This window comes from Vulpes lagopus, chromosome 18, assembly GCF_018345385.1.
Source record: "Vulpes lagopus strain Blue_001 chromosome 18, ASM1834538v1, whole genome shotgun sequence".
NCBI lineage: Eukaryota > Metazoa > Chordata > Mammalia > Carnivora > Canidae > Vulpes > Vulpes lagopus.
Window position 1 is genome coordinate 20,543,325 of NC_054841.1, and position 24,880 is coordinate 20,568,204.

The 24,880-nt window shown below is 45.4% G+C and overlaps 1 protein-coding gene across 3 annotated transcripts in view; it reads right to left on the reverse strand.

Annotated features, from left to right (window-relative positions):
• Window positions 1–24,880, reverse strand: part of PPP1R16B (protein phosphatase 1 regulatory subunit 16B) — a 94,160-nt gene that overhangs the window by 56,744 nt on the left and 12,536 nt on the right. For all 3 annotated transcript variants that reach the window (XM_041732548.1, XM_041732549.1, XM_041732550.1), the window contains exon 2: window positions 10,997–11,333. In XM_041732548.1, the coding sequence (XP_041588482.1) occupies window positions 10,997–11,246 (250 nt within the window). In that variant the 5' untranslated portion in view covers window positions 11,247–11,333. The remainder of the gene's footprint in view (window positions 1–10,996; window positions 11,334–24,880) is intronic.

Below are 24,880 nucleotides of genomic sequence, written 5' to 3' on the forward strand. Positions count from 1 at the left end.
GTAAAACAAAACAAAACTAAACTAAACAACAATAACAAAAAAACCCTACAGGAAAACAACAACAAAACCCCTCTAGTTTTCCCAAAGGACATAAAGGAATACTTGCCCAGTAGAGACATGTATCATTTGCCTGCTTAGAAAAGCTCATGACAAGGATATTAGTTTGGCCCAAATTAATTTTTAAATTGTGATAAAAGGGATGTCTGGGTGGCTCAGTGGTTGGGCGTCTGCCTTTGGCTCAGGGTGTGATCCCAGATTCCTGGGATCGAGTCCCACGTCAGGCTCCCTGCATGGAGCCTGCTTCTCCTCCCTCTGCCTGTGTCTCTGCCTCTTTCTGTGTCTCTCATGAATAAATAAATAAAATCTTTTTTAAAATTGTGGTAAAATATACAGGAGATACAATTTATCATATTAGCTACTTTTTACTGTACAGTTAGTTCAGTGGCACTAAGTACAATTACACTGTTGTGCAACCATCACCACCATCCATCTACAGCTTTTTTAATCTTTTTTTTATAAATTAATTTTTATTGGTGTTCAATTTACCAACATACAGAAAAACACCCAGTGCTCATCCCGTCAAGTGTCCGCCTCAGTGCCCGTCACCCATTCTCCCCCAGCCCCCGCCCTCCTCCCCTTCCACCACAGCTTTTTTAATCTTTCCAAACTGAAGCTCTATACCCGTGAGACAATAACTTCCCTTTCTCCCTTCCCTTCAATCCCTGGCTAAATTCCAGGGGGTGGCTTTGGTGGTTTTTTTTTTTTTTTTCATTTTTTTATTGTGATAAAAGACACATAAACTTACCATCTTAATTACTTTTAAGAGTACTGTTCAGTGGTATTAAATATGTTCATAATGATGATAGCTGTCCAACCACCATTGCCATCCATCTCTAGAATTCTTGTCATCTTGTAAAACCAAAACTCTACACCCATTTATAATATTAATCAATTTCGGAGGAATCTATTTTTGAGCTCTGGAGGGAAACCTGACCAAAAGTTCTTAAGTATTACGTGAACAGCTGAAAATAACCAAAAACATTTGTAGAAGAAGAGCAATTTGAGGAAGGACTCGTTCTATCATACATTAAGCCACATTAGAAAGCTGGGATCAAAACAGTGTGTAACTGGCAGAGGAACAGATTGTGGGAACACAATAAACAGCTCAGAAAGTTACCCTTCTTCTCAGATGAGGCTCGAGAGGATGAGCATGGCATCGCAAGCTCACGGGGAGAGAAGGAGACAGGACAACTGAAAATGCTTCGGAAACAAATGGAGATAGATTTTCATTGACTACCTCACGCTAAAGTGAATTCCAGAAGAACTACATGTTTAATTTATTTACATAAGGCCACAAAAATCTAGAAGAGCATTGTAGGTTAATATGCATCACCGGATGAGGAGACACTTTGGAGCAAAGGTCAGCTCTTGCCTGTAAAGGGCAGGAGTAAATATTTTCATCTTTGATGAACTACCCAACCCTGTTGCTGCAGTGTGAAGGCAGCCATAGATAAATGATTAGGTGTGGCTGTATTCCAATAAAGCTTTATTTACAAAAGCAGAGGGTGACAAGATTTGGCCTCCAAGTCATAGGTTGTGGCTCCTGTTTTAGAGGAATAAAAGCAAAGGACAAAATAATGAAGGAGGAGAAAAGAGAATATCATTAAATTTAACTACATAAAAATGATCTATAAACAGAATGGTAGACAGACACAGCACGTACGCACACACACTCTGCAGAAAGCATGTGCACCATACATGACAATAACCCACATCCTCCTCTGCATTTTCATGCTCTGTCTCTCCTCCTCCCTTTCTCTCATGCAAATATTACCCACTCATTGAAATCAATAAGAAAAAGAAACTAATAGAAAAATGGACCAAAAAAATTGACAACTCAGAGAAATAAAGAAATGAACGCCCAGCAAGATTATGAATAGGTATTCAACCTTAAGCTTCCTCATTATATGTAAATTAAGACAACAAGATTATCTCCCATATATTGAATCTATCAGCAAAGGTATGCCTTCTGTGTCATCGAGAAGTGTCGATGAGCAAGGCAGACGCGAGGTGGGCCTGGCACACAGGCTGGGAGGGATAAGCAGTTTCTGCCAAAGCCTTGCTTGCAGATGTTTATTAGCCTTGAGGAATTTACCCAAGTAAATAATCAAAGCTGTGACCAAATACAGTGATAATCACCGTAGCATAATTTGCAGTAGCAAAAGTGGGGAACAACCTGAAAATCCAATCATAGGGGAGTGGTTATGTAAATAATGGTACATTCAGACAGGGGACTAGGAAGTTGTCATTAAAAATCTCTTTTGCTCATCCCATCAAGTGCTATATGTTGGCAAATTGAACTCCAATAAAAATATATACAAAAAAAAAAACCATTTAAAAAAAAAACATTTCACAGATATGGCAAGAAAATAAAAACCACAGAAGCAGAGACAGTGTAAATTACAAAGACATTAATGATAGTAAAGATATTTACATACATTAAATATTCATCGTATCTTTAAAAAGTCTCTTTTGCAAAGACTATATTAAGACAATATAAAAAAAAAAGACAATATAAAACCGTCCACCTCTAAGCCACATCTGGCTCAGCTGACAGACCTTTGTTCTAAAAATGTCTCCTTCCCTAGGCTTCTGACATGCCACATCGCCCTAGTAGTCTTTCTTCCTCGCTGGCAGGTGATTGTTGGTCTTCTTCTCTTCTTGGCTCAACATGTAGCTACTGAGGCATCCCAGGGTTTTCTCTGGTTTGCTTCTTTGCTCCATCTACCTTGCTATTACTACAGGAAAGAAACCATCAAGTTTCTTCCATGTCCTAAATGAGGTGATAGATAATTCATTGTGGCTTTGATCTGCATTTCTCTAATTATTGGTGATGTTAAGCATCTTTTCATATACCTGTTGGCCTTCTGTATGTCTTCTTTGGGAAAACATCATCAGGTACTCTGCCCATTTTTAATTGGATCATTTGGTTTTTTGCTATTGAGCTGTATGAATTCCTTATATATTTTGGACATTAACCCCCTATCTGATATACAGTTTGCAAATACTTTCTCCCACCCTGTAGTTTTGTTTTTTTTTTTGCTAACTCTTCCTTTTGCTGTGCAGAAGCTTTTGGTTTGATACAGTCCCACTTGTTTATTTTTCCTTTTGTTGCTTGTGTTTTGGGCACAATATTTTTAAAAAGTGAACTAGTATTTTTCTAACAAATGCATCACTTTTTTTAAAAGTAGGCATGGCTAAAAGAACCTTTCAAAATGCAAGACCACCAGTAGATTTTAATGTAACAAAGTAAAAAAAGCTAAAAATCAATATGGTTTCGGATTCTACGTTGGGATTAATCTTTAAGAAGCTACCATCTGTTGAATCTGGTTGCAATATCAAAGAATATCCACAATTATCTGAAAAGGCAATTAAAACATTCCTCTCTTTTCCAGCGACATATCTATGTGAGTTAAGAGTTTCCTCATTTACTTTAACCAAAATAACATATCGCAACATATTGAACGCAGAAGCAGATAAGAGAATCCAGCTATCTTCTTTTAAGCCCGACCTCCTAAAGATTTACAAAAGTATAAAACAAAACCACTCTATTTTTTTTTGTTTTGAAAAATATTAGGATTTTCATAAAAATATTTATGTTACCATGCGTGGCAGTTTTAGAACAGGCCCACAAATTCTCCTCCCTTCCAGAGGTGGAGCCTAATTCCTCTCCCACTGAGTGTGAGCTAGACTTAGTGAATCACTTCTAACAAACAGAATATGTCAGAAGTGATGATATATGACTTGAAAGTCTAGGTCATAAAAAGCATCGTGGTTTCGTCCTTACTCTATCTCTTGGATCACTCGCTCTGAAGAAAGCCGGCCACCATGTTCAGAAGACACTCAAGTGGGCCTACGAAGAGGCTCATATGGCAAGAATCTGAGGCCTCCTAGTCAAGAGCCACGTTGAGTATGTCATCTTGGAGGCGGATACTCCAGCCCCATTAAACCATGAGCTGACTGCAACCTTAGAAGACATCCTGAGCTACCACCACCCAGGCCAAGTTGCCCCTGGATTCTTGACCCACAGAAATTGTGTGAGACAATAAATGTCTATTGTTTTAAGTTGCTAAATGTTGAGCCCATCTGCTACGCAGCAATAGATAACTAAAACAACAGATAATGGTTTTATTTTTATGTTTTAATGAGTACATATTTATTTTAATTCTTCAGCCTAATATGATAAATATCAATAAAGAACCCAGTTAAACAAAAGCTTTTAAGAGTTCTCAGTTTTGGGGGCACCTGGATGGCCCAGTGGTTGAGCATCTGCCTTTGGCTCAGGTCATGACCCTGGGGTCCTGGGATCTAGTCCTACATCGGGCTCCCCTCAGGGAGCCTGCTTCTCAGTCTGCCTATATCTATGCCTCTCTCTGTGTCTCTCATGAATAAATAAATAAAATCTTTTAAAAAAAGAGTTCTCAGTTTTTAATCATATAAAGGGACCCTGAGACCAAAAATGTTGAGGACTATTGCCCTAAGCTCTTTGGAAACTATCCCTTTATTAAACTTTTCTCAAATTACCCCATGTGAGGGCACCATTTCTTTCCTACTAGGACCTTGAGTAATAGAAGACCAAAATATTATCAGTAGTTGTTGCTGTTCAAGGGGGGTACCTGTGATTTTATTTTCTTAATGGTTTTTTTTTCTGTATTTTAACAACTTTCTACAACAAGGATGAATGATTTTTATAACTAAGAGAAAAGAAACTTCCCTTTTCAAAATCATCAAAAGTGAAAGTCAGACCTATGAGTCCTTTGGATGAGCTGACGGTTTAAGCACGACATACAAAGCCCCCGTGACTACCATGCACCTGTGTTCTGCAGGGTGGGTGGTGAGTGAGGGTCCAGTAGCCACAGCCCCCACCCTATACAGCCTCAGCCAGAATAGCTCTTTCACTCTTTTTACATACTGAGTTTCTGCATAATTTCACATACAGAAAAGTTTCCACTGCTTAAAAAAAAAAGTTTGAAAAACTTTACCATGAGAATAACAGTTGAAGAGTTAAAATTAGGCTATAGAAGAATCACTCAAACTTTTTTGGGAATGTGAACAGTTTCCATAAAGAAAACCCTGCACGTTCTGAAAGAACAGAAGCCCTGACAACTTAACAAATGTTGTTGATTTGAACCAAGGCTGGCTGTGGAAAGAGGTTACAGCTCAGGATGAGAGGACATCACCCTCCCCTCCCCCTTACCAAGGGCCTAAAAGGCTAATAGAAGCAGTGAGCCTTTCAGGCCCTAAGAGACACAGATCAGAACCACAAGTGAGTGGCTCTCTTATTTCCTAGGGAAAACCAAAAGCAGGAGGTGCCAGGACTGCCTGGCAGTTAAAAGCACAGGCTTTGGGGACACCTGGGTGGCACAGCAGTTGGGCGTTTGACTTCAGCTCAGAGCATGATCCTGGAGCTCCAGGATCGAGTCCCACATCAGGCTCCCTGTAGGGAGCCTGCTTCTCCCTCTGCCTGTGTGTCTCTGCCTCCCTGTGTGTGTCTCCCATGAATAAATAAAATCTTTAAAAAAAAAAAAAAAGCACAGGCTTCAGAGATATCAGATGTGGGTTTGAGTCCCAGGCCTGACACCAAAAACCTGTGAGATTTTTGGCAGGTGGCATAGACTCTCAGAACTTTGACGTCTTCATCTGTAAAATGAGGTTTGAGAATACAAAATGGTGTAGCTATTTTGGAAAACAGGTTAGCAGGTTCCTAAATGTTAAACACAAATTTGCCATATGACCTAGCAATTCCATTCCTAGGTAACCACCCAGGAGAAATAAAAACATATGTCCACACAAAGACTTGCATACAAATGTTCTTAGCAGCATTAATCATCATAACCCAAAATGGAAGCAATCCAAATGTGAATGGGTAAACAAAATGTGGCATATCTATACAATGGAATACTATAGGGCAATAAAAGAAATGAAGTCCTGACACATGCCACAACCTGAACGCACCTGGGAAACATTATTCTAAATGAAAGAGGTCAATCACAAAATATTGGATGAACCCATGTAAGTGGAACATTCCAGAAAATGCAAAGGTATAGAGGCAGAAAGCAGATTAGTGGTTGCTAGGGATGGGAGTGGGGTGGGAACCAGGAATGACTACAAATGGGCATAAAGTTTCCTTGGGGGGTGACGGAACCTTCAAAAACTGGGTTGTGGTGATGGGTGTACAGCTCTGTAAATTTACTGAAGATCATTGGATTGCACACTTAAAGTGGGCAAATTTTGGGATATGTAAACGAAACCCCAACAGAGCTGGTTTTGAAAAATGAGTTTTGACTCTCTACTTCAGAGGGTTGTAGTGAGGATTAAAGAAGTAACTTTTGATACAAAGTAAGCATTCAATAAATAACAGTAAAGATAATAATCCGTGTGTACACTAGTAACAAATTATGTAAGTGTAGATCATAGATAATGCAAAATAGCAACAATTTCTAGCACTTAAATCTACTCCTTCCCATACCACTCCAAATCCGTAAACTCAATTTAACCCCACAGCAACTTTCTGAGGCAGCTATATTACCCTATCCTCATTTTCACAGATGGGGAAACTGAGGCCCTAAAAAGTCTGGTAACTTTCCCGAGGTTGCACAGCTAGTACATGGCAGGGCTGGGATTTGAATCCTGGAGAACTAACTCTGGAGTCCGTGCTCCTCCCCACGACACTGCACTGCCTCTCGGTAAACGTCAGCTGTGTCCTGAGTTACTGCTCTAACTAGTGACGGGGTGGGGTGCAGAAAAGGCTCGTAGATAGCTCCCCAGGAAGGTTACTCAAGATCCAACCCCTAGGGTTATAGGAGTCAGGAGAAAGAGTGTTCCAGACAGAGGAAACTGCAAATACCAAGGCAGGGAGGTAGGAGAACACAGAGCATGTGGGAGGCAGTCGGAGCTGGAGATGGCTGGAGCATGGGCTGATGCTCGGCAGTGGGCACAGAGGGTGGGGTTCAGGCAGGTCCAAGGCCAAAGAGGGACCCTGGTGCCCGGATGTCAGCGCAAAGACAACGCAGAGCCAGAGAAGGAAATACAATGAGTCCCTCTCCAGCTCTGCCTTTCTCTGGGTCGACTCACATTGCCCTGGCAGGTGGAGGAGGTTGACTCAGCCACTGCTGTGAGCTCAAGGGAGCGGGGGAGCTGCCACCCCCATTCCCATCCCGCTGCGAGCTAACGCCCCTGCAGCCTCCCCAACACCAGCTCCGCCAGCACACAGAAACCATCCCCGCCAGCTGGGAGCAGCGGGCTGTCATGCTGCCAGGGAGCTGAGCGAAGCCTGGCCACACTGCCTGCTCACTGATGGGAGCTTCACACCCTGCCCAAACCCAGTCACTTGTGGACTACAGGGGGACCTCCCCCCTACCCACCCCGCACAGCACACAGTGCTCTGGCCCTCCACTCTCACTTGGCTGTCCTGAGCCAGGGGACCAGCTGAGGGGGGCAGCACCTTTCTCATTCAAATTTAATACACGTACCCTAGCATCCAACACTTCCATTTTCCCACATCTGTCCTGAATCAGTATCTACCTGTGTGCACAAAAGGTTCATTTGGGCAAAAGCAAAACTACTGAAAAAACCTCCATGCCGGGCAGCCCAGGTGGCTCAGCAGTTTAGCGCTGCCTTCAGCCCAGGGCGTGATCCTGGAGATCCAGAATCAAGTCCCACGTCGGGCTGCCTGCATGGAGCCTGCTTCTCCCTCTGCCTGTGTCTCTGCCTCTCTCTCTCTCTCTCTCTCTCTCTCTCCCCCTCTGTCTCTCATGAATAAATAAATAAAATCTTAAAAAAAAAAAACTCCATGCCCATCACTGAGGAACTAGTTCATAATCTCTGCTGCATCCATACTATGGAATACTACACAGCACTTAAAGAGAAGACCACAGCTGTATTATTCCATGGTACTGGCATGAAAACACTTCCAAGATCTACTGTTGGGTGAAGAAAAAAAAAAACTGCAGAACATTGCATCCAGCATGTCATCACTTATGTAAAAACAAAACAAAAATTAAAAACTCCAGCTAGACTCTCTGTTTCTTCAAGTTGACAAAAACACAGGCAAATAAGAAAAATGCCTGGAAGGAAACACATCAAATAGAAAGAAGGCATGGAGGGAGTGACTTTTTACTCTGTACGCTTCTGTGTTGATTTTTACAAGATGTGTTTGTGTATATTGGGGCTCTTAAAAAACAAAGTCTGTCCCCCCGCCCAAAAAAAATTCATAGGAAAAGGGTGTTAAAAAGGTCACCACCCGGGGCGCCTGGGTGGCTCAGTGGATGAGCATCCGCCTTTGGCTCAGGTCACGATCCCAGGGTCCTGGGATCAAGTCCCTCATCAGAGAATGTGTTTGTGTATATTTGGGCTCTTAAAAACAAAATCTGTTAAAAAAAAATACATAGGAAAAGTGTGCTAAAATGGTCACCATTCTGATGCAGCATTCAGGGTCACTTCTCAAAAAGCTGTCACCTTTGGGGTCTTGTCTAATTCTTGCCACGCCCCTTAAAGACAAGGTGCAAAACTCCATCTTACAGATTAAGAAATTGGACCCGGGGGGATGAAACAAGCCACTCTAGGTCCCACGCCAAGGCCGAGGGGGCCTGCGGTCCTGGCCCCACCCGGCACCGCCTCTCACCAGCACGTGTGGGAGGCTGTGAGGGTGTGGGGCCCACGCTGGGGCTGGGGAGGTGCCGATGTTCCGGAGCAGCTGTCAGCCAGCTCAGAGTCCCTTCAGGGAGGGGAACCGGGCTTTGTCAGGGAAGGAGGGAGGAAAAGATGAGTGGCAAAAGAAGAGCTGATGAACCGCCGCCCACGACCCAAATTAGACATCACTGATGTGCCACCCACTGAGCAGGCTGGGTCTGCACGTCACCCAGCAAGTCTCCTGTGGGAAGGAGTCTCGCAGGGCCGGCCCCCGAGCCCGACACTGCTTGCCTCTCCCGGGGGGCCGCTCACCCCAGGCTCTCAGCTGCGCTGTTTCCAGCTGAGTAGTTCTGGGAATGGTTCTGCTCAGTTCCCAGAGCTCTCCGTAACCAGGGCAGAAGGGGAACCGTGCTTCTCAGAGGCAGCTAGACCCTGAGGAGCAATGTGCATAAAACCCAACACCCTCTAGTGCAGTAAGTGCCATCCCTCTCTCAACGACTGCGTTAGCACCGCATGTCTGGAGGGTGTCTGGCAGCAGGCCAGAGGGACCCTGCAAACACGGCTAGCCAGGCCTCTCCGGGGACAGCCAGGAAGGACTCCTATACAGGGAGGGGACTGGAGGCTGCTGAGGGGAACACAGGACACATACTCAAACCTCAGACCCCCCCAGAGCATGCTCAGAGAAGGGAGCTTTGGTCAAATCATGGATCCTCCATCCCATAACCATTCCCATAACAGGAAACAAACCTACAAGGCCATGAGGTCAGTGACAAGAGCTTGGATCTTGTGGCTTCTGGTCCCAGCTCTGCCACCTTGGTCAAGGTTCTGAACCTCTCTGGGTCTCAGTTTCCCCATTTGTAAAATGGGTGCTTATTATGCCTGCCTTTGGGGTATCATAGATCTAGATTGAGAAACATATAATAACATAATTGAATAAAATGTAACAAGTACTGGGTATCCATAAAATCTGGAAACAGATTTTGAGTGTGTATATGTGTTCCTGTTTATTAATTCACTTTAATAGAGTAAAATGTCCTAGGCAACATTGCATATACATTCTTCTGTTTCAAAACTTTATGGATGCTCTAATATAAACAATTACATATATATAAATGTTATACAAACGTTATATATACAAATATGTATATAAACATATTCATTCTATAAATATAATAAAATAAAATACAGTAATAATATAATAAAGTAAAACACACTCACACGGTAGGAGCGACCAGGCATGTCCAATAACCTAGGGGTACTACCTAATTTTTTTTTAAAGATTCAATTTATTTATTCATGAGAGACACAGAGAGAGAGAGAGGCAGAGACACAGGCAGAGGGAGAAGCAGGCTTCATGCAGGGAGCCTGACGTGGGACTCGATCCTGGGTCTCCAGGACCACACCCTGGGCTAAAGGCAGCGCTAAACCACTGAGCCACCTGGGCTGCCCAAGGGTATTACCTATTTTTTTTTAAGATTTTATTTATTTATTCATGAGAATACACAGAGAGGAGAGAGAGAGGCAGAGACACAGGCAGAGGGAGAAGCAGGCTCCATGCAGGGAGCCTGACGTGGGACTCGATCCTGGTCTCCAGGATCACACCCCAGGCTGCAGGTGGTGCTAAACCGCTGAGCCACCGAGGCTGCCTGGTATTACCTAATTTAATGCTCACAGCAAGCCCCTGAGGTGGATGCTACTGTCTATCCCCATTTTACAGGGGAGGAAACTAAGGTACAGGAAGCCCAAGGGACTTGCCTACTGGCCAGAACCACACTGGGAATAACCGACACACCGGTTTCCTAAGGGAGGGCAGTCTAAGAGCAGGCCTGCGCTACTAACCACACTCTACACCCTCCAGATCCGCTGCCAAGGCCCAGAAGACCCAACAGCACACTCAGCGACCAGCACGGCTGGTCTGGCACAGAGCCAGGGCCTAAGAAATGCCAGCTCCTCTGAGCAGTGAGCTCTTGGAGGTGCAAGACCAGATCCAATTTGTCCACCACATCTAGAATAGTAATGCGCAGGAAGCGGGATGTCGGTGGACACTCATTGGCAGGAAGGAAAATTAGTGTTCATTAGCCAAAGGGTGGGGTTTTTATTTAAAAAAAAAAAAAAGTCGAAGATTGATTCAGAGCCCCACCTGGGGATGCACCTTTCCTTCCTAGGACGCGCGGGGGCCACCTGGACCAGGGATGGGGATGGGGACAGGGGCCAGGCCCAGCCGGCACCCTCCCCACCTCCCAGGGCAGGGGCAGGGGGCACCGGAGACCACCTGCTGCGGACGATCGGGAGCAGAGGGGCCTACCTTCCTCGGCGTCGTTCCTCAGGGAGGCCTCCAGCAGGGCCACGCTGGCCTCGAAGGACACCTTCTTCCTTCGGCCGCCTGCGCTGCGCTTCCGCTCGTGCTTGCGCTTGCGGTGCTGCAGGTCCTGCTCATACTGGGCCCACTTCTTCAGCTGCTGGGCCCGGCGCTTCTGGGCAGCGCGCAGCCGCTCCAGCGTGGGCACCTTCTCCAGCAGCTGCAGCTCGGTCAGCAGGTCCACGTGGCTGGCCATGGCCTTGGCGGGCGGGGGGCTAGCGCGGGGCGCTGGGGGCCAGGGGGGCGCGGGGGCTCCTGCCGGGCTGGGGCCTCATGGTGGGGCCTGTGCGGGGAGAGAGAGACAGATGCACACGCGGTCAGGCTCAAAACCCCCATCTGCGGGTGACACTCGCCCTGTGTTCCAAACACTTGCTTTATCTATTACATTTTCTTTCTTTCTTTCTTTCTTTCTTTCTTTCTTTCTTTCTTTCTTTCTTTCTCTTTCTTTCTTTCTTTCCTTCTTTCTCTTTCTTTCTTTCTTCTTTTTTATTGAGATAGAATGGACCTACAACATTGGGTAAGCCTCAGGCATACAAAGTGTTGATCTGATACACTTATCTATTGCAGTACGGTTGCCACGGTAGCCTTAGCTAACACCTCCATCCTGCCACATAATTATTAACTGGTGGGGCTTACATTGTTATTCCATATAAGGTTGTTATATTGGTATAACATATCAGGGGCTTGTTATATTGTCATATACGGGATTTACTGTTATTTTTAAAGGAATTAATACCATATTTTAAATTTCTCAGTATTAATTTATTACATGGTAAATATTGACAGATATCATCCACATAAACAAAAGCTCTTGGGCATCCTTCATTTTAAGAGTATAAAGGAGGGGACACCCAGGTGGCTCAGTGGGCAAGCATCTGCCTTTGACTCAGAGCATGATCCTGGAATCCCAGGATCAAATTCTACATGGGGCTCTCTGCATAGAGGCTGCTTCTCCCTCTGCCTACATTTCTGCCTTTCTTTCTCTCTCTGTATCTCTCATGAACAAATAAATACAATCTTTAAAAAAAAGAAAGAGTATAAAGGAGTCCTAAGACCAAAAAATTTGGTAATTGCTAAACTACTAGGACCTATAAAATCTTAGTTGAAGTTTTCCTCTTTGGATTACCTTTAAAAAATTTTTTTTAAATCACGCTTTGTGCTCTCCTAGATTCCTGGAAGACATGAAGTCAATAAAATTTCAGTCTGGTGCCAACTGGTCCCTATCTTAATTCAGCACAGACCCTATGTGCTCTCAGACACACGGGGGAAGAGTCTTAGAACAATTACTTGAACCACTTTAAGCCTGTTTTCCCACCTGTAAAATTTTTTCTCCACCTCCCAGAATTGACAGGAATAAAAAGAGCTGACCAAAAAAGTTATATACCTAATAGCAGAGAGAAACAGCTTGGAGGGAGAAGAGCAGGGACATGTAAACACAGCCCATCTGGGAGCCCACAGACAAGGCTGGTGGAGAGTTGCGGGGTGTTGGGCAAGAGAGAGGAAGACTGATACAGATCTGCCTTTGGGTAATGTGGAAATGGCTGCTGATCCCGAGGGGTCAGGACAGCCCTGGGCTTCAAGAAGTCATTGCTGATCTTACGGGTTCCCTGCTTCACCCCTGGACTGTCCATCCTCCAGGGGTTAACAACCAGGATTCAGTCTTAGCCCGGACCCCTGGGAGCTCAGGTTGGGTCAGATTCTTCCTCAGGTCCCTCCCAGCTCTGAGACTGGAGGGTTGACGAGCAAATGGGGAAGGGGTTGGCTTGGCTGTGCTCAGAGGGCAAAGGTCCTCAGGGTCTGAGAGAATCTGACGTCAAAAGTAAACATAAGCCGAAGGCAAGGCTCATCAAAAAAACAAGCCTTTTTTTTTTTTTTTTTTTTTTGCTTTTTATTTTGTTTTGTTGTGGATACCTTGCAATGCTTTTTAAATTAATCAATTAAACTTTTTATTTGGCGATAATGATAGATTCACCCGCAGTTGTATGCAACCTTTACCTAGTTTATCCCAATGATAACATCCTGCAAAACTATAGTCAATATCATAACCAGGAACCTGATATTGATACAACCTATCAGTCTACTCCAAATTCCCTGGTTTTACAGGTACTCCTTTGTATGTGTTATTTAGTTTTACACAATCTCATCATATGTGTAGGTTCATGTGTCCACCACCACAGTCAAGACACAAACAGTTCCACCACACAAGGATTCCCTAACCCCCATCTCAAAGCATTCGGGTCCTTGCCCTTGACAATCAACTCTTCCCCATCTCTAAAATTATGTCACTTCAAAAATGTTACATAAATAGAATCAGACAGTTGGTCACCTTTTGGGATTGACTTTTTCACTCAGCATCAGTGCCTTGAGATTCATCCAAGTTGTTGAGTGTATCCCTAGTCCATTCCTCTTTCTTGCTGCATAGTATTCCACTGTGTGGATATACCACAGTTTGCTTAACCATTCACTCACTGAAAAATGTCTCGGCTGTTTCCAGTGTGGGGCTATTATATTCATGCACAGGCTTCATGTAAATATAAGCTTTCACGCCTTTGGAGTAAATGCCCAAGAGTACAACTGCTGGATCATTTAGTAATTATATGATTAGTTTTATATAAAAAAAAAACTGTCAAATTCTGTTTTCCAGAGTGACTGTACCATTTTTTGTTCCCACCAGCAATGTATGAATGATCCAGTTTCTGTTAGCATTTGGTGTTGTCACTACGTTTGCATTTTGGCCATTTAGACAGATGTTTTGGTTGCCTTTTTAAAAAGTAAGGAGTTCGGAAGAATCGAATTCACAACCGCATCATACTGGGATGGTCAGACCTCACTGGGAGCTAGTGGGTCATATATTTACTTCTCCCCACTTCCTCAAGTGATCTAACATTTAATGAACACCTGCTCTGGGACACCTGGGTGGCTCAGCGATTGAGCACCTGCCTTTGGCTCAGGTCGTGATCCTGAGGTCCTGGGATGGAGTCCCACATTAGGCTCCCACATGGAGCCTGCTTCTCCCTCTATGTCTCTGCCTCTCTCTCTCTCTCTCTCTCTCTCTCTCTGTGTGTGTGTGTGTATGTGTCTTATGAATAACTAAATAAAATATTTTTAAAAATGAACCCCTGCTCTGTGACAAGGCCTGATTCACAGATGGATCAGGGACTAGCTGTGCCTTCTGGGAAACCCCAGTCTGTCTGTCTATCAGTGGATCTACAAATTCTTTGAATCCTCTTGACAATCTAAATAGGTACTATCATCATCTCCATTTCCCAGATAAGGAAATTGAGGCACAGAGAGATTAAGCAATTTACCCTACATGGAAGGGCCAGTCTGTCTGAGGCCATGATTAAAGCTCTCCAGAGTAGGGGACAACTGATTTGAATCCTAAATGGTGAATAGGAGTTTGCCAGATGTAAAGGACAGACATGGGCTGAGAGGGAGCTTGCCAATGTTCAAAGGCTGGCAGAAGGACTGATCACCATGGAGGGAATTCTAGGAACCCATACCCACAAACAGCTTGAGGAGGATGAGGCTGCTCAGCCCAGAAAACAGCCCCAGAGAAAACAGAATTCTTTGGAGGCAGTGGTGAGCAGTTTGTGGCTTGGGGCCAGACTTAACCAGGAAGCCCCCTGGTCCACATCACCACATCAAGTTTGGCTGGTTCGTTGGTTGGGTTTTGGACCACATCATGTTTTTATAATACTGTAATGTTATTGCTAACATTTAAAACTTGAAGCTTTAATATCCAAAATCAGATTTTCAGGTTTTCTTAGGCCATCTCAGCACCTGGCCACACCGGGCTCATGTGGCAACAATCTGCAGATAGGTGTTCAGGTGGGGACAGTACCCCCCCTATTACCCCACCTGACCTCCTTCACTAATTGGCATCACTTGCTAGCTCCTGTCGTCGGTCACCTGAGTTCTCGAGTCCTGTCTGAAGCAGAACCAGACAGTGATTTCCAAAGGTCCAGAAATAAAGAGAAGAGAGTCTATATATCTCCCCATTGAAGAGGGAGCAGTTTGTGTACCTGGAAGACAGACACCCATCCTCCAGAGCAGTCCAGCAAGCAATTCTGCAAGACGCTTGTGGTCTCAAGTGGTGGCAGATTTTCCATTGCTCGCTGGAGAACATCGTTTCCACTTTTGCCAGGTTGGCCTGAGTATTGTGCAAGATGGCTTTTGGCCCTAACATTCTGTATTCAGTTACTCCTTTTTGCACCACTAAGTGTTTACTGATCACCTACTAAGTGGGAGGTACCCAAACCCTGCCAAGACCAAAGATAAGAATAAGCATACCAATCACTTACCATGTTAATTAAAGCCCTTAATCCTTTTCTAAGGACTCCTCAGCCATCATCTCGGCCAAGTGTTTCCTTAAGTGTGGAAAGAGAACCCACTCCAAGGGAATTTTCAAAAGCATGCAACAAGATCTACCGTAACATGAAATCACAGAGCAAGTTATGTTCTTCACTTCTTTTTTAATCTATCGGATTTTCCCCAGAAGAAAGTGTCAGTTGGGTACTAACAGTCCTTAAACATCCCATCCTTATAACCATGTCAGTCTCCCTCATAAACAAAGAGAAGGCAGGCTTCGAGCTCACAGCCTTGAGCAAGCGATGGCTTTTGGGATAGAATGCAAAAACATAATTTTGCTTTCTGTGGATTTGTTTTCACAGTTACTGTTTGCTTGTGGTGGTGATATAAAATTTCCTTTTTAAATAAACCTACATCTGTGGAAAACTAGCAAGGTGATAGCCAAAAAAAAAAAAAAGAAAAGAAAAGAAAAGAAATAATGATGGGATTTAATGTTGGCAAAAATTGTAATTGATTGGCATTGGGGAAATCCACCTGGCTACTGATCTTCAGTGGCAATTCTATAAGAGAAGCACTCATATGAACTCATTATTTCATCTGACAGATATTTATTGGGCATCTATCACGTGCCAGGACTGTGCTAAGGGCTAGGGGTATAGCAAGGCGGAAGACAGGCACAGTCTCTGACCATTGGATGGATGACAAAACAGAGGCATAAGGTAACATGCTCCAAGAATACGGGGACTGAGCAGTCGCTCAAACCACAGGTCTGCTTCCCAGGGCAGTACTCCCTCCCTGGGCCCCAGGGTAACAGGCCCTAGGCAGACAGAAGCATTCACCGCAATGCCCTCCTTGGCTCGGGCAGTTTGCTCTGGGAGAAAGGAATTAAGGGCAGTTGCCCAGCCCCCCTGGAGCGAGGTGAGGACAACGCCTCCCCAGGGCCAATAAAAGGGGCCAGAGCACATTTTCCTCTGACTCTGCTCTCCCTGCCAGCCCCTCCTGCCTCACCCCTCTGGGTTTCCTGAAGCTGGGGCTCCAGGACAGCTCCCTCTTGGCTGCTGGTTTTCAGGTGACCTAGTTTCCCCCAATAGACCCACACACCTCCTCCTCCCCCGTCCGAGAAAACCCGGCTTGGTCTAATTAAAGAATTGCCATCGTGCTGCTAACACAGCAGCTGGGCGGCCCCCAAGACAGGGCACTTGCCTGTGCTGGGGCAGCCCACAGAAGTCCTGGCTCCTCTGGGTTGTGGCCTGGACCTCTCTGAGACCTGGGTGCACCTATCCACACTTCCAGAGGAAGCCCTGGATGGTGATGGGGACATGGCCCAAACTGTGAGGACTGGGGGAGCTACGACATCATAAACACTTAAAGGGGATCCCCAAGGAGGACCTCACTTGGAGGAAAACCAGCTCCATTGAGAGATACTGAGCCCAGTGTTTTGTCGGAACATCCATACAGGCCATCCCTCGGAGCACTGGGCACAGGGGGCTGCACGTCAGGGGAGGGGCCAAGGCAGGTGTGGAAGCAGTCTGCGGAGGCCAGGTTGAGGTGAGATTATCCAGGAAGTGTGTGTGTGATATGAGAAGAGAAATCAGAAGGAAGGGGAAATAGATCAGGGTACTTAATTTTCCCATAAGTGACTGTATGAGGTCAGGTAGATGAAACAAAATACGCTGATTGTGGGCAGGAGGAAGTCTGAGGCCAAGCCACTTGACCTCAGTGGGCCAGGACAGGCATTTGGGGTGAGCCTTGATTCAGCCTCTGGTTCCTGTCTGCCAAAGTCTGAGCTTGACTCCTCTTGGTGCATCCGCTCATCCTTGCTGTCTGCTGAGTGAGAAACCGAGTCAGTGAACATCTAGGGAAGCAGGGAATGCCCTCCAGAAAGCTGAGCCTTGGAGGAAAAGGGTGAGGAAGCATGCTGGGGGTGGAGGAGGGACTGGGGAGGACACTATAGAATCCCCTCCTCCTGGAAAATGAAGGGAAGACCATTACAGAAGTGTTGTTGGGCAATGATATGCCGCTGGGGTGGCAAGAAAAGGAAGAAAGGCATGGGTCCATTGAAAGACACAGTTTGCTTTGTAGCTCCGGGAGTATTACTCTGTGCTGGGCCTCGATTGGCCAGAACCTGCAAGCAAAAGCCTAAGCCCAGCCATGGTGATTGGGTGGGGGAGGCACATGACCTAAACCATCCCACTCAGTAGCTCTCTCTCCCCATTGCCTCTAACGTGGAAGCATGCACCCCAGTTGCAGCTGGAAGCCAGCCTTTGGATGAAGCCAATACTTGGGAGTCAGAGGAGGGGAAATGGGGTCCTTTAACTCAGGAGCTTCTGGGCTTTGGTCATCCAAACCAACAAAATCCCCTTTATTATCCAAGCCAGCTGAACTGAATTTAGGCTCCCCGTAGCCAGAAGTACCCACCCAGACAGCAATGCTGCTCTTCTGGCTGCAGGAATGGGAACCCCATAAGGAGCCTTGAAGCAAGGTGAGTGGCCTCTTGCTGGGGCAAGGCACTAGATACCTCCAGACCCCACCCCCCATGCTGAAGGCCAGCCTCAAGCAAGGATGAGAAAGCCAAAGCTATGTCCAGTCACAGCCCTGCCCCCTGAGATGGGAAAAAGGGGGTGGGCCCTGGGACTCCTCGACCTCAGGGGAGCAGCTGGTTGACACATCCTTGGACTGGAGCCTGGTGCCTTGAGAAAAACAACACGGAGGAAGGTGAATTCAAATTGAAGAGTCTTTAAAACATGAGTCAGACAGTGTCTCAAAGTTCACACTGTTAAAGGAAAATGTTAAGATTTTTTTCTCGTTCTTCAGCTATTCTTCTCCACACAATATTGGCAGCAGTCTAGAGGAAGACCATGAGCGCTTTCGCCTCGTGCTTCCTGAGCCGCTGAGCACGAGGGGAAGAAGAAAACACAATAAACAGCTCTGGCCTTCCCTCTTCCCTGAATCTTACTCAGGACCCACTTTCTCTCCCAAAGGATGGACACTCCCACCCTCCCACAACACGCTTCTCTGGATAACAGCATTATCCCCCTGCCCTAGTATAAAAATGTCGTACTCATGAGCAAAGAGATTTCTGGGGCCTTTGGTACTTCAAATATCTGAGTTAAAAATGAGTCTTGTCACCCTCAAGCCCATCCTCCCAAAATTTTATGGACTCACTCTCCTACCCCTGCCGAAAATATCTTCTTGACTTCCAACACAGTCATCTAGACAGACATTCTGGCTTTAAATCTGCTGTGGGACTCACGTCCCCAAGGGCCTGCCCCTCGAGTCTGCCTCTCCCAGCTGTGCTCCTTCATTGAGGCTTCTAAGTGGTGGCCTTGGGCTTGGCCCTGACTTGTCACTGTCTCTTGAAGCCCATTTACTATGACCCAATTTGGCAAGACTTTGAGGGGGATCCAGACAGGGGAGGGTGTCAGGATTCAAAACCCACAAGTTCAAGAAGAACAAGAAAGGATCAAATAATCAGTACAACTCGAACCTTCTCAGGAAAAGAATCATGTCCAGCACTGGGGTAGTAACAGCTCAGGGGACCTCTGACTGAACTGACTGGGCCATATTGGCAGTCTAGGACCAGGCCTTAACAAAAGCCATGAGCTATTGTCTAAGTCTCTAGAGGGCAGAGTCGGGATCATGGACAAGCAAAATGAGAGGTAGGATCAGCCTGGCATGAGGAAAAACTGTCTAACACTGACAGCTGAACAAAGCCCAGCCATGGCATAATGCTGGGGTCCCCAACACCAGGAACTGCTAGGCCACTCGTGAGGCTGCTGAGAGAGAAGGTCCTACCACCCAGGCGGGCTGGTGGGTGGGATTGGCCCATGAACCCCAATCCTGGTCTGGCAGACAGATCACCTGGGTAAGGAGCAAGTACTCCATCACGTATATTTGCAGCCTGGGACCCGGTAACCACCCGTCTGGATAGCCTTTAAGGGCCATTTCAAGTAGATACTGATGGATGATGTTTTGAGTTCATTCTGCCTATGACAGTGAGAACGCTTTCTCAGGCTCAGCTCCAAGAAAACTTCAAAGGAAACCACAGCTCAAACAGGTGAGAGAAAACCCAGGAACACATCAGTCTTTCATGCTGAACTTCTCCCCGAGAACCTGAACCCACAGAGAGGCCCACATGCTTGTCAATAAGAATGTCAAGCGTGGGGGAGGCTGCAGGGGCCAGAGGGAAAGTGCCAAGGATGGGGCACACACAGAGCTGACATGAGGTCTAGGAACATTAGTTAGTCACGGTGCTACTACACCCAACAGCCAGGCTTCTAAAGAAGCTTATGTAACAGCTAAGCCCGGGGAGACAAGGAGTCAAATTACACATACTGTTTCTCCAGGCTTGAGGGAGTGTGGTCCACCCCCTCTCTTTGCAGGGAGAGAAAAAAAAAAAACTCCCTTTGCAGCTGGAAGGATCATTTTCTAAAGGAGGCCACCTGTGGCCACAAAAATGCCCTCCCAGATTACGCATTTATTAAACAGGGGATGGCCGTTCACACTGGCTAAGCCTGGAGTGGCCTCTGGATCCTCTGTCTCCCTCTTTTCCGCATGACATCTGGGGCCAAGCTTTCCTGTGTGGCACCAACTCTTAGGTTGGTGATGGGTACTTGGAGCACTGTGACAAGGAGGGGTTCTGGGGCTGTGTCTCACAACAGGAGGAATGAGTGGTGTGGCTGGTTAGTAATGTCTGCCATGGATAAAGCAGTGGGCAGTGGCTTGCATGTATACTGAGCGTGCAACTCTGCTCTACATCATGTTTGCCTAACCTTGGATTTCAACACTTGCCTTTGCCCCATTGTTCAAAATCCTCTAGTCTTAAACACAAACATCTAGAGAGTTATCAGATTGAGTAGAAGGACCCCTCAAAGCCCAATATATCAACCAAACAACAATATAAAAATCACCATGGCCTCCATGATAGACAAGAATCGAGACTATTTGAGGTTCCAGTAGGAATTTCTCTAATAACTCACTCTATTCTCTAATAACTTCAAGGGGATAGAAGGAAGAACTATACTTCATCACTCCATCCCCTTAAATTGACTAGATCTGGATTCTAGGAAGCAGTATGTGGAGCCAGCTCAAGCAAAGAATGGCAGCTGACTGCCACCTGGCTCAGCTCTGTCCCTGGTGAGTGGGAGATACACATTCCCCTGGTAACTGGATGGTGTCCATTCTTGAAGAGGGTGGGGGGCAAAGGCACTACTACCAGCCTGGGATTGCTTTCTCATGTCTTCTAAGCATTGTGGGTCCCACACCACTGCCAACATAAAGGAGGAAGGCAACCATGGTCTGCTTCCTAACAAGACCCCTCTCTCTGCTTCAGAAACTAGCAAGCTCTCTCCACCTCCTTGGGCCAGGGGTGTTCTGGGGCAATTGGAAATAGCAGGAATGGGAATTTTAGAGTTTTTTTCATATTGTTTGTTTGCTGAGGTTTAGAGAATATTCCAAAGAAGTGAGGACAGTAAAAAGCAGAGTGCTGGACTTGAAGGAGAAAGTCCCATACTGGAGGAAGGAAGAGCAAGGCAGAGAGCGGACACCTTGAGCTGCACAGCCAGTAAGCAGTGGAGCTGGGATGTGAACCGAGGTCCACTTAACTCCTAAGTCTATGTACATAAAAGAAGGAGAAGAAAGAACTAGGAACAACCCTAAAAGAATCTTAACTGCTTTAAAAGACCGTCCTTGTGAAATGCAAGATTTCCGATAATACCTGGTATAAGTAATCAGGGAGACGGGAGGGCATTTTGACTAAAAAAACTAGACAGCTGTATCTATAGTAGAACAAATACTTGCAGAAGTCAGTATAGAGTAAAACATAGCCTTAATGTGGGGCACCGGCGTGGCTCAGTCAGTTGGGCATCCAACTCTTGGTTTCTGCTCAGGTTGTGATCTCAGGGTCGTGGGATAGAGCCCTGTGCCAGCTCCACACAGAGTCTGCTTGACCCTCTCCCTCTGCTCCCCACCACCGAGTCACATTCTATCTCTAAAATAATTAAATAAAATCTTAAGAAACAACAACATAGACTTAATGAAACTAAGGAGTAGCATCAGAAAAGTTATATAATGTGTAGACGAAATTAACCCAAAGAAAGAGTGCAGGGTAATAAGGGCAGCTTCAACCCACGGCATACCTTTCACATGTCAGGCTCTTTCCACGTAACAGCTCTGGGACCCTGGTGTCAACCCTGTCCCATTTCAAAGAGCAGAAAACAGACACTCAGAAGTAAGGAACTTGTAAGAAGGGCTAATATTCTGGTTGTTGAAGCTAGCCTCTCTTCTGATTGGCCTATGCCTGCCATGACAGTTTAGCATTTTTAATATCTTCCCTACTTGAAAAGAAAAGGAAAAAATATCAGACAGGGAAGATGGCCCATGGAAGTTTGACTGGTAGCAAGAAGAGGAACCCATGAAAGAGGAAAAACAAAATCTATGCAGAGTGAGGATAACTGATTAAAGCCATAACTTCCCTGACTTTTGGAGCCATCATTACTTTTGGAGGCTGAGACAGGAAATACACGTACAGTTGACCCTTGAACAAGGCAGCGGTTAGGAATGCCGACCCCCACACCGTTGAAAATCCACATATTCCTTTTGACTCTCCAAAAATGTAACTAGTCATAGCCCACTGTTGACCAGAAGCCTTACTGCTAACATAATATAAACACATCTTTCATATGTTATATGTATTATATACTGCATCCTTGCAATAAAGTAAGCTAGAGAGAACATGTTAATACGAGTCATAAGAGAAAATACATTTACAGGACTGCACCGTATGGGAAAAAATCCATGGTTATGTGGACCCCTGCAGTTAAAACCTGTGTTGTTCAAGGGTCAACTGTAATTTCACCCTTAAATTTCATAAAACCTGCCTTGCAAACCCACAGGGGCTCAGCTCTTGGTAGGCACTTTCTCATTTTTACTTCACCCAGTGGCTCCTGAGACAGAATCATACCAGCGACTGTCCTCTCTCCTCTACTCTCTGAGAGATGAAATGAAGTAGAATCAGTCAGGAAGTATCCAGATGCTCCGAGTTTTGGTAAATGACATTTCCGTGCATTGTGTGGTCTTTGAAGTCTCTTCATACTGGGTCTGTGACCTCCCAGGTCACCATGCAGAGAGGAGCAAGCTGCAGCGGACTGCCCCTGCAGTACTTCGGCTCCTCTGCTCTTTGATCTTTAGCCAGAGTTCCTTCACTTTGATTCCCTCCCCTCGGCTCCTCTTGGGTCTTGCAGACTTACCTCTGCTTCCCCTCTGACCAGCTTTATTTCCACTGAACATGGTAAGTTCTCCGTAAGCCATAGCCTCATGAAAGTGATGTTACTGTCACAACTGAGTGTCTCCTCATGTTGAAAATTCAGGTTCACTCAGTGAGCCACTATGGTCTTCTACCCTCAGCTGTCTGGGGCCCTAATATTATTGCAATCCTCCACTCAACCATTCTCTCCAGCAAATTACCGAACACCCTCCCTACTTGATACCTGGTGTCATCCAGGTGTAGCTCGTCTCAGGATTTTCTTCTGGCAATCCTCCCCCCCCCCCCAAGCTTATTCACTTTCACTTTTTTTATTTACAGCCTCATGCATTTGCTCAATAGACAAAGATTTACTGCCATCTACTCTGTGCTAGGCAGTACAATAAGGGGTCTCTGAGGGTCCTTTAATGAACCAAACCATTGATCAGAAAGGTTCTGCTTTTAGTAATGACAGAGAGGCTCTTATTGGACCTACCCTCTCATATATAACTATTATAAGCCACACACACACACACACTATTGGATGGCACTGGATTAGTTCAATTACAAGCATATGGAAAATATAGGGTAGTCAACACTCGAAAGAAAGAAAGGGTGACTTCCATGTTTTTATAGTTTTCCCCAAGGACAGGCCCCAATTAATGTGCATGGTGGCTACAACTTCACTCTTACGCTCTGAGCAATTAAAGGGCAGAATTCAGTAACTACGCCTGGAAAGTTAGGAAAGGTATCTCAGAAAACAACCACAGAACAGTAGCCCCAAATTCTGAGTTTAAGTTCCACCCAAATCTTCCTGAATGGTACATTTATGGGACAGATTCCCAGCAACTCAACTAAGGCCAAAGGAACTGAGCAAAGATTTTGGCTGTTGCCTACACAGGGGAAATTGAGTTCAGAGTTTGAGTTTGGTCAACCTTAACTGCCTGATGAAACAAAGAAATCATGACTATTCTGAGGAACCGAATAAAACCAACCGTCTCTACAAGTCTAACTCACAATGTTCAGAATGTAAACCAAACTTACTAGAAAAAATTATAAAAACAGGAAAAAGGGACCCAAAAGCAAGAGGAAAGGCAATCAACAGAGATCTATCCCCAAGATGCCCCCAGATGTTGGAGTTAACAGATAAGGATTTAAAGCAGTTATTGTAACTTTGCTCAAGGGCATAAGGGAAAACAAATGAGCAGATAGAAAGTCACAGCCACAGCACAGACACTACAAAGAGATGCAGAGCTATCAGATCTGCTAAATCCCCACCAATGCCTTTCTCTGCCATGTGAGTTGTCCTTTCCACTTGGGACAGTCACGACGTTCTCTCTCCTATTGACTTTAGTGACCATATGTGGAGTATCTTCCAAGTGCCTGGTACTGGGCAAGCTTTGAGGAAAAACACAATATCTTAAACTCTGGTCCCAAAGACCAAATCTTACATCTGACATCTGTATAGACCACAAGCCACTCCTCAAGTCCTCCCCTTCTCTTTCAGGTCTTAAATTGGAAGAAGAGAGTGAAGCCTCTTTCCAGCTTCCAGATCATTGGTGATGGTACCATGTGCCCCACATCAAGCACACAGGAAGGAGGGGCAGGCTATCAGGCTTGGTGCACCTCCCCACTCTCCTTCCACAGCAAAAGCACCCTCCACTGGTTGATTACACAGATTAGGTCTATAAAAATCTCTGGGTACATATGTCTGAGGGAGTTGATGGGGAGGCATTGGCTACCGTAATACTCCTTTATCTAGTTCCACTAAAGGGTGTTTTGCTTTTGCTTTTTCAAAACCTGTTAGGAAAGAGGTTTGCAGGGGCCCCTGGGTGGCTAACTCAGTTAAGTGTCTGCCTTTGGTCCTGGGATCCAGCCCCACATTGGGCTCCCTGCTCAGCAAGGAGTCTGCTTCTCCTTCTCCTTCTCCCCTGGCTCATTTTCTCTCTCTCTCTCTCTCTCTCTCTCTCTCTCTCTCTCATAAATAAATAAATAAATGAATGAATGAATGAATAAATAAATAAATAAATAAATAAATAAATAAAATCTTTAAAAAAAAAAAAGGAGAGAGGTTCGCAAACTTGGCTACACGTTGGAATCACTAGGAGATCCTAGGAACATAGATTAAGATCACTATATATCCCACCAGAATGGCCAAAAAAATTAAGACAGAAAATAGCAATTATTGGCAAGAATTCTTATACTCTGGGGATATAAATTGGTACAACCACTTCTTAAAACTGCTCAGCAGCTTTAATCTAGCAATTTCATTCCTAGAA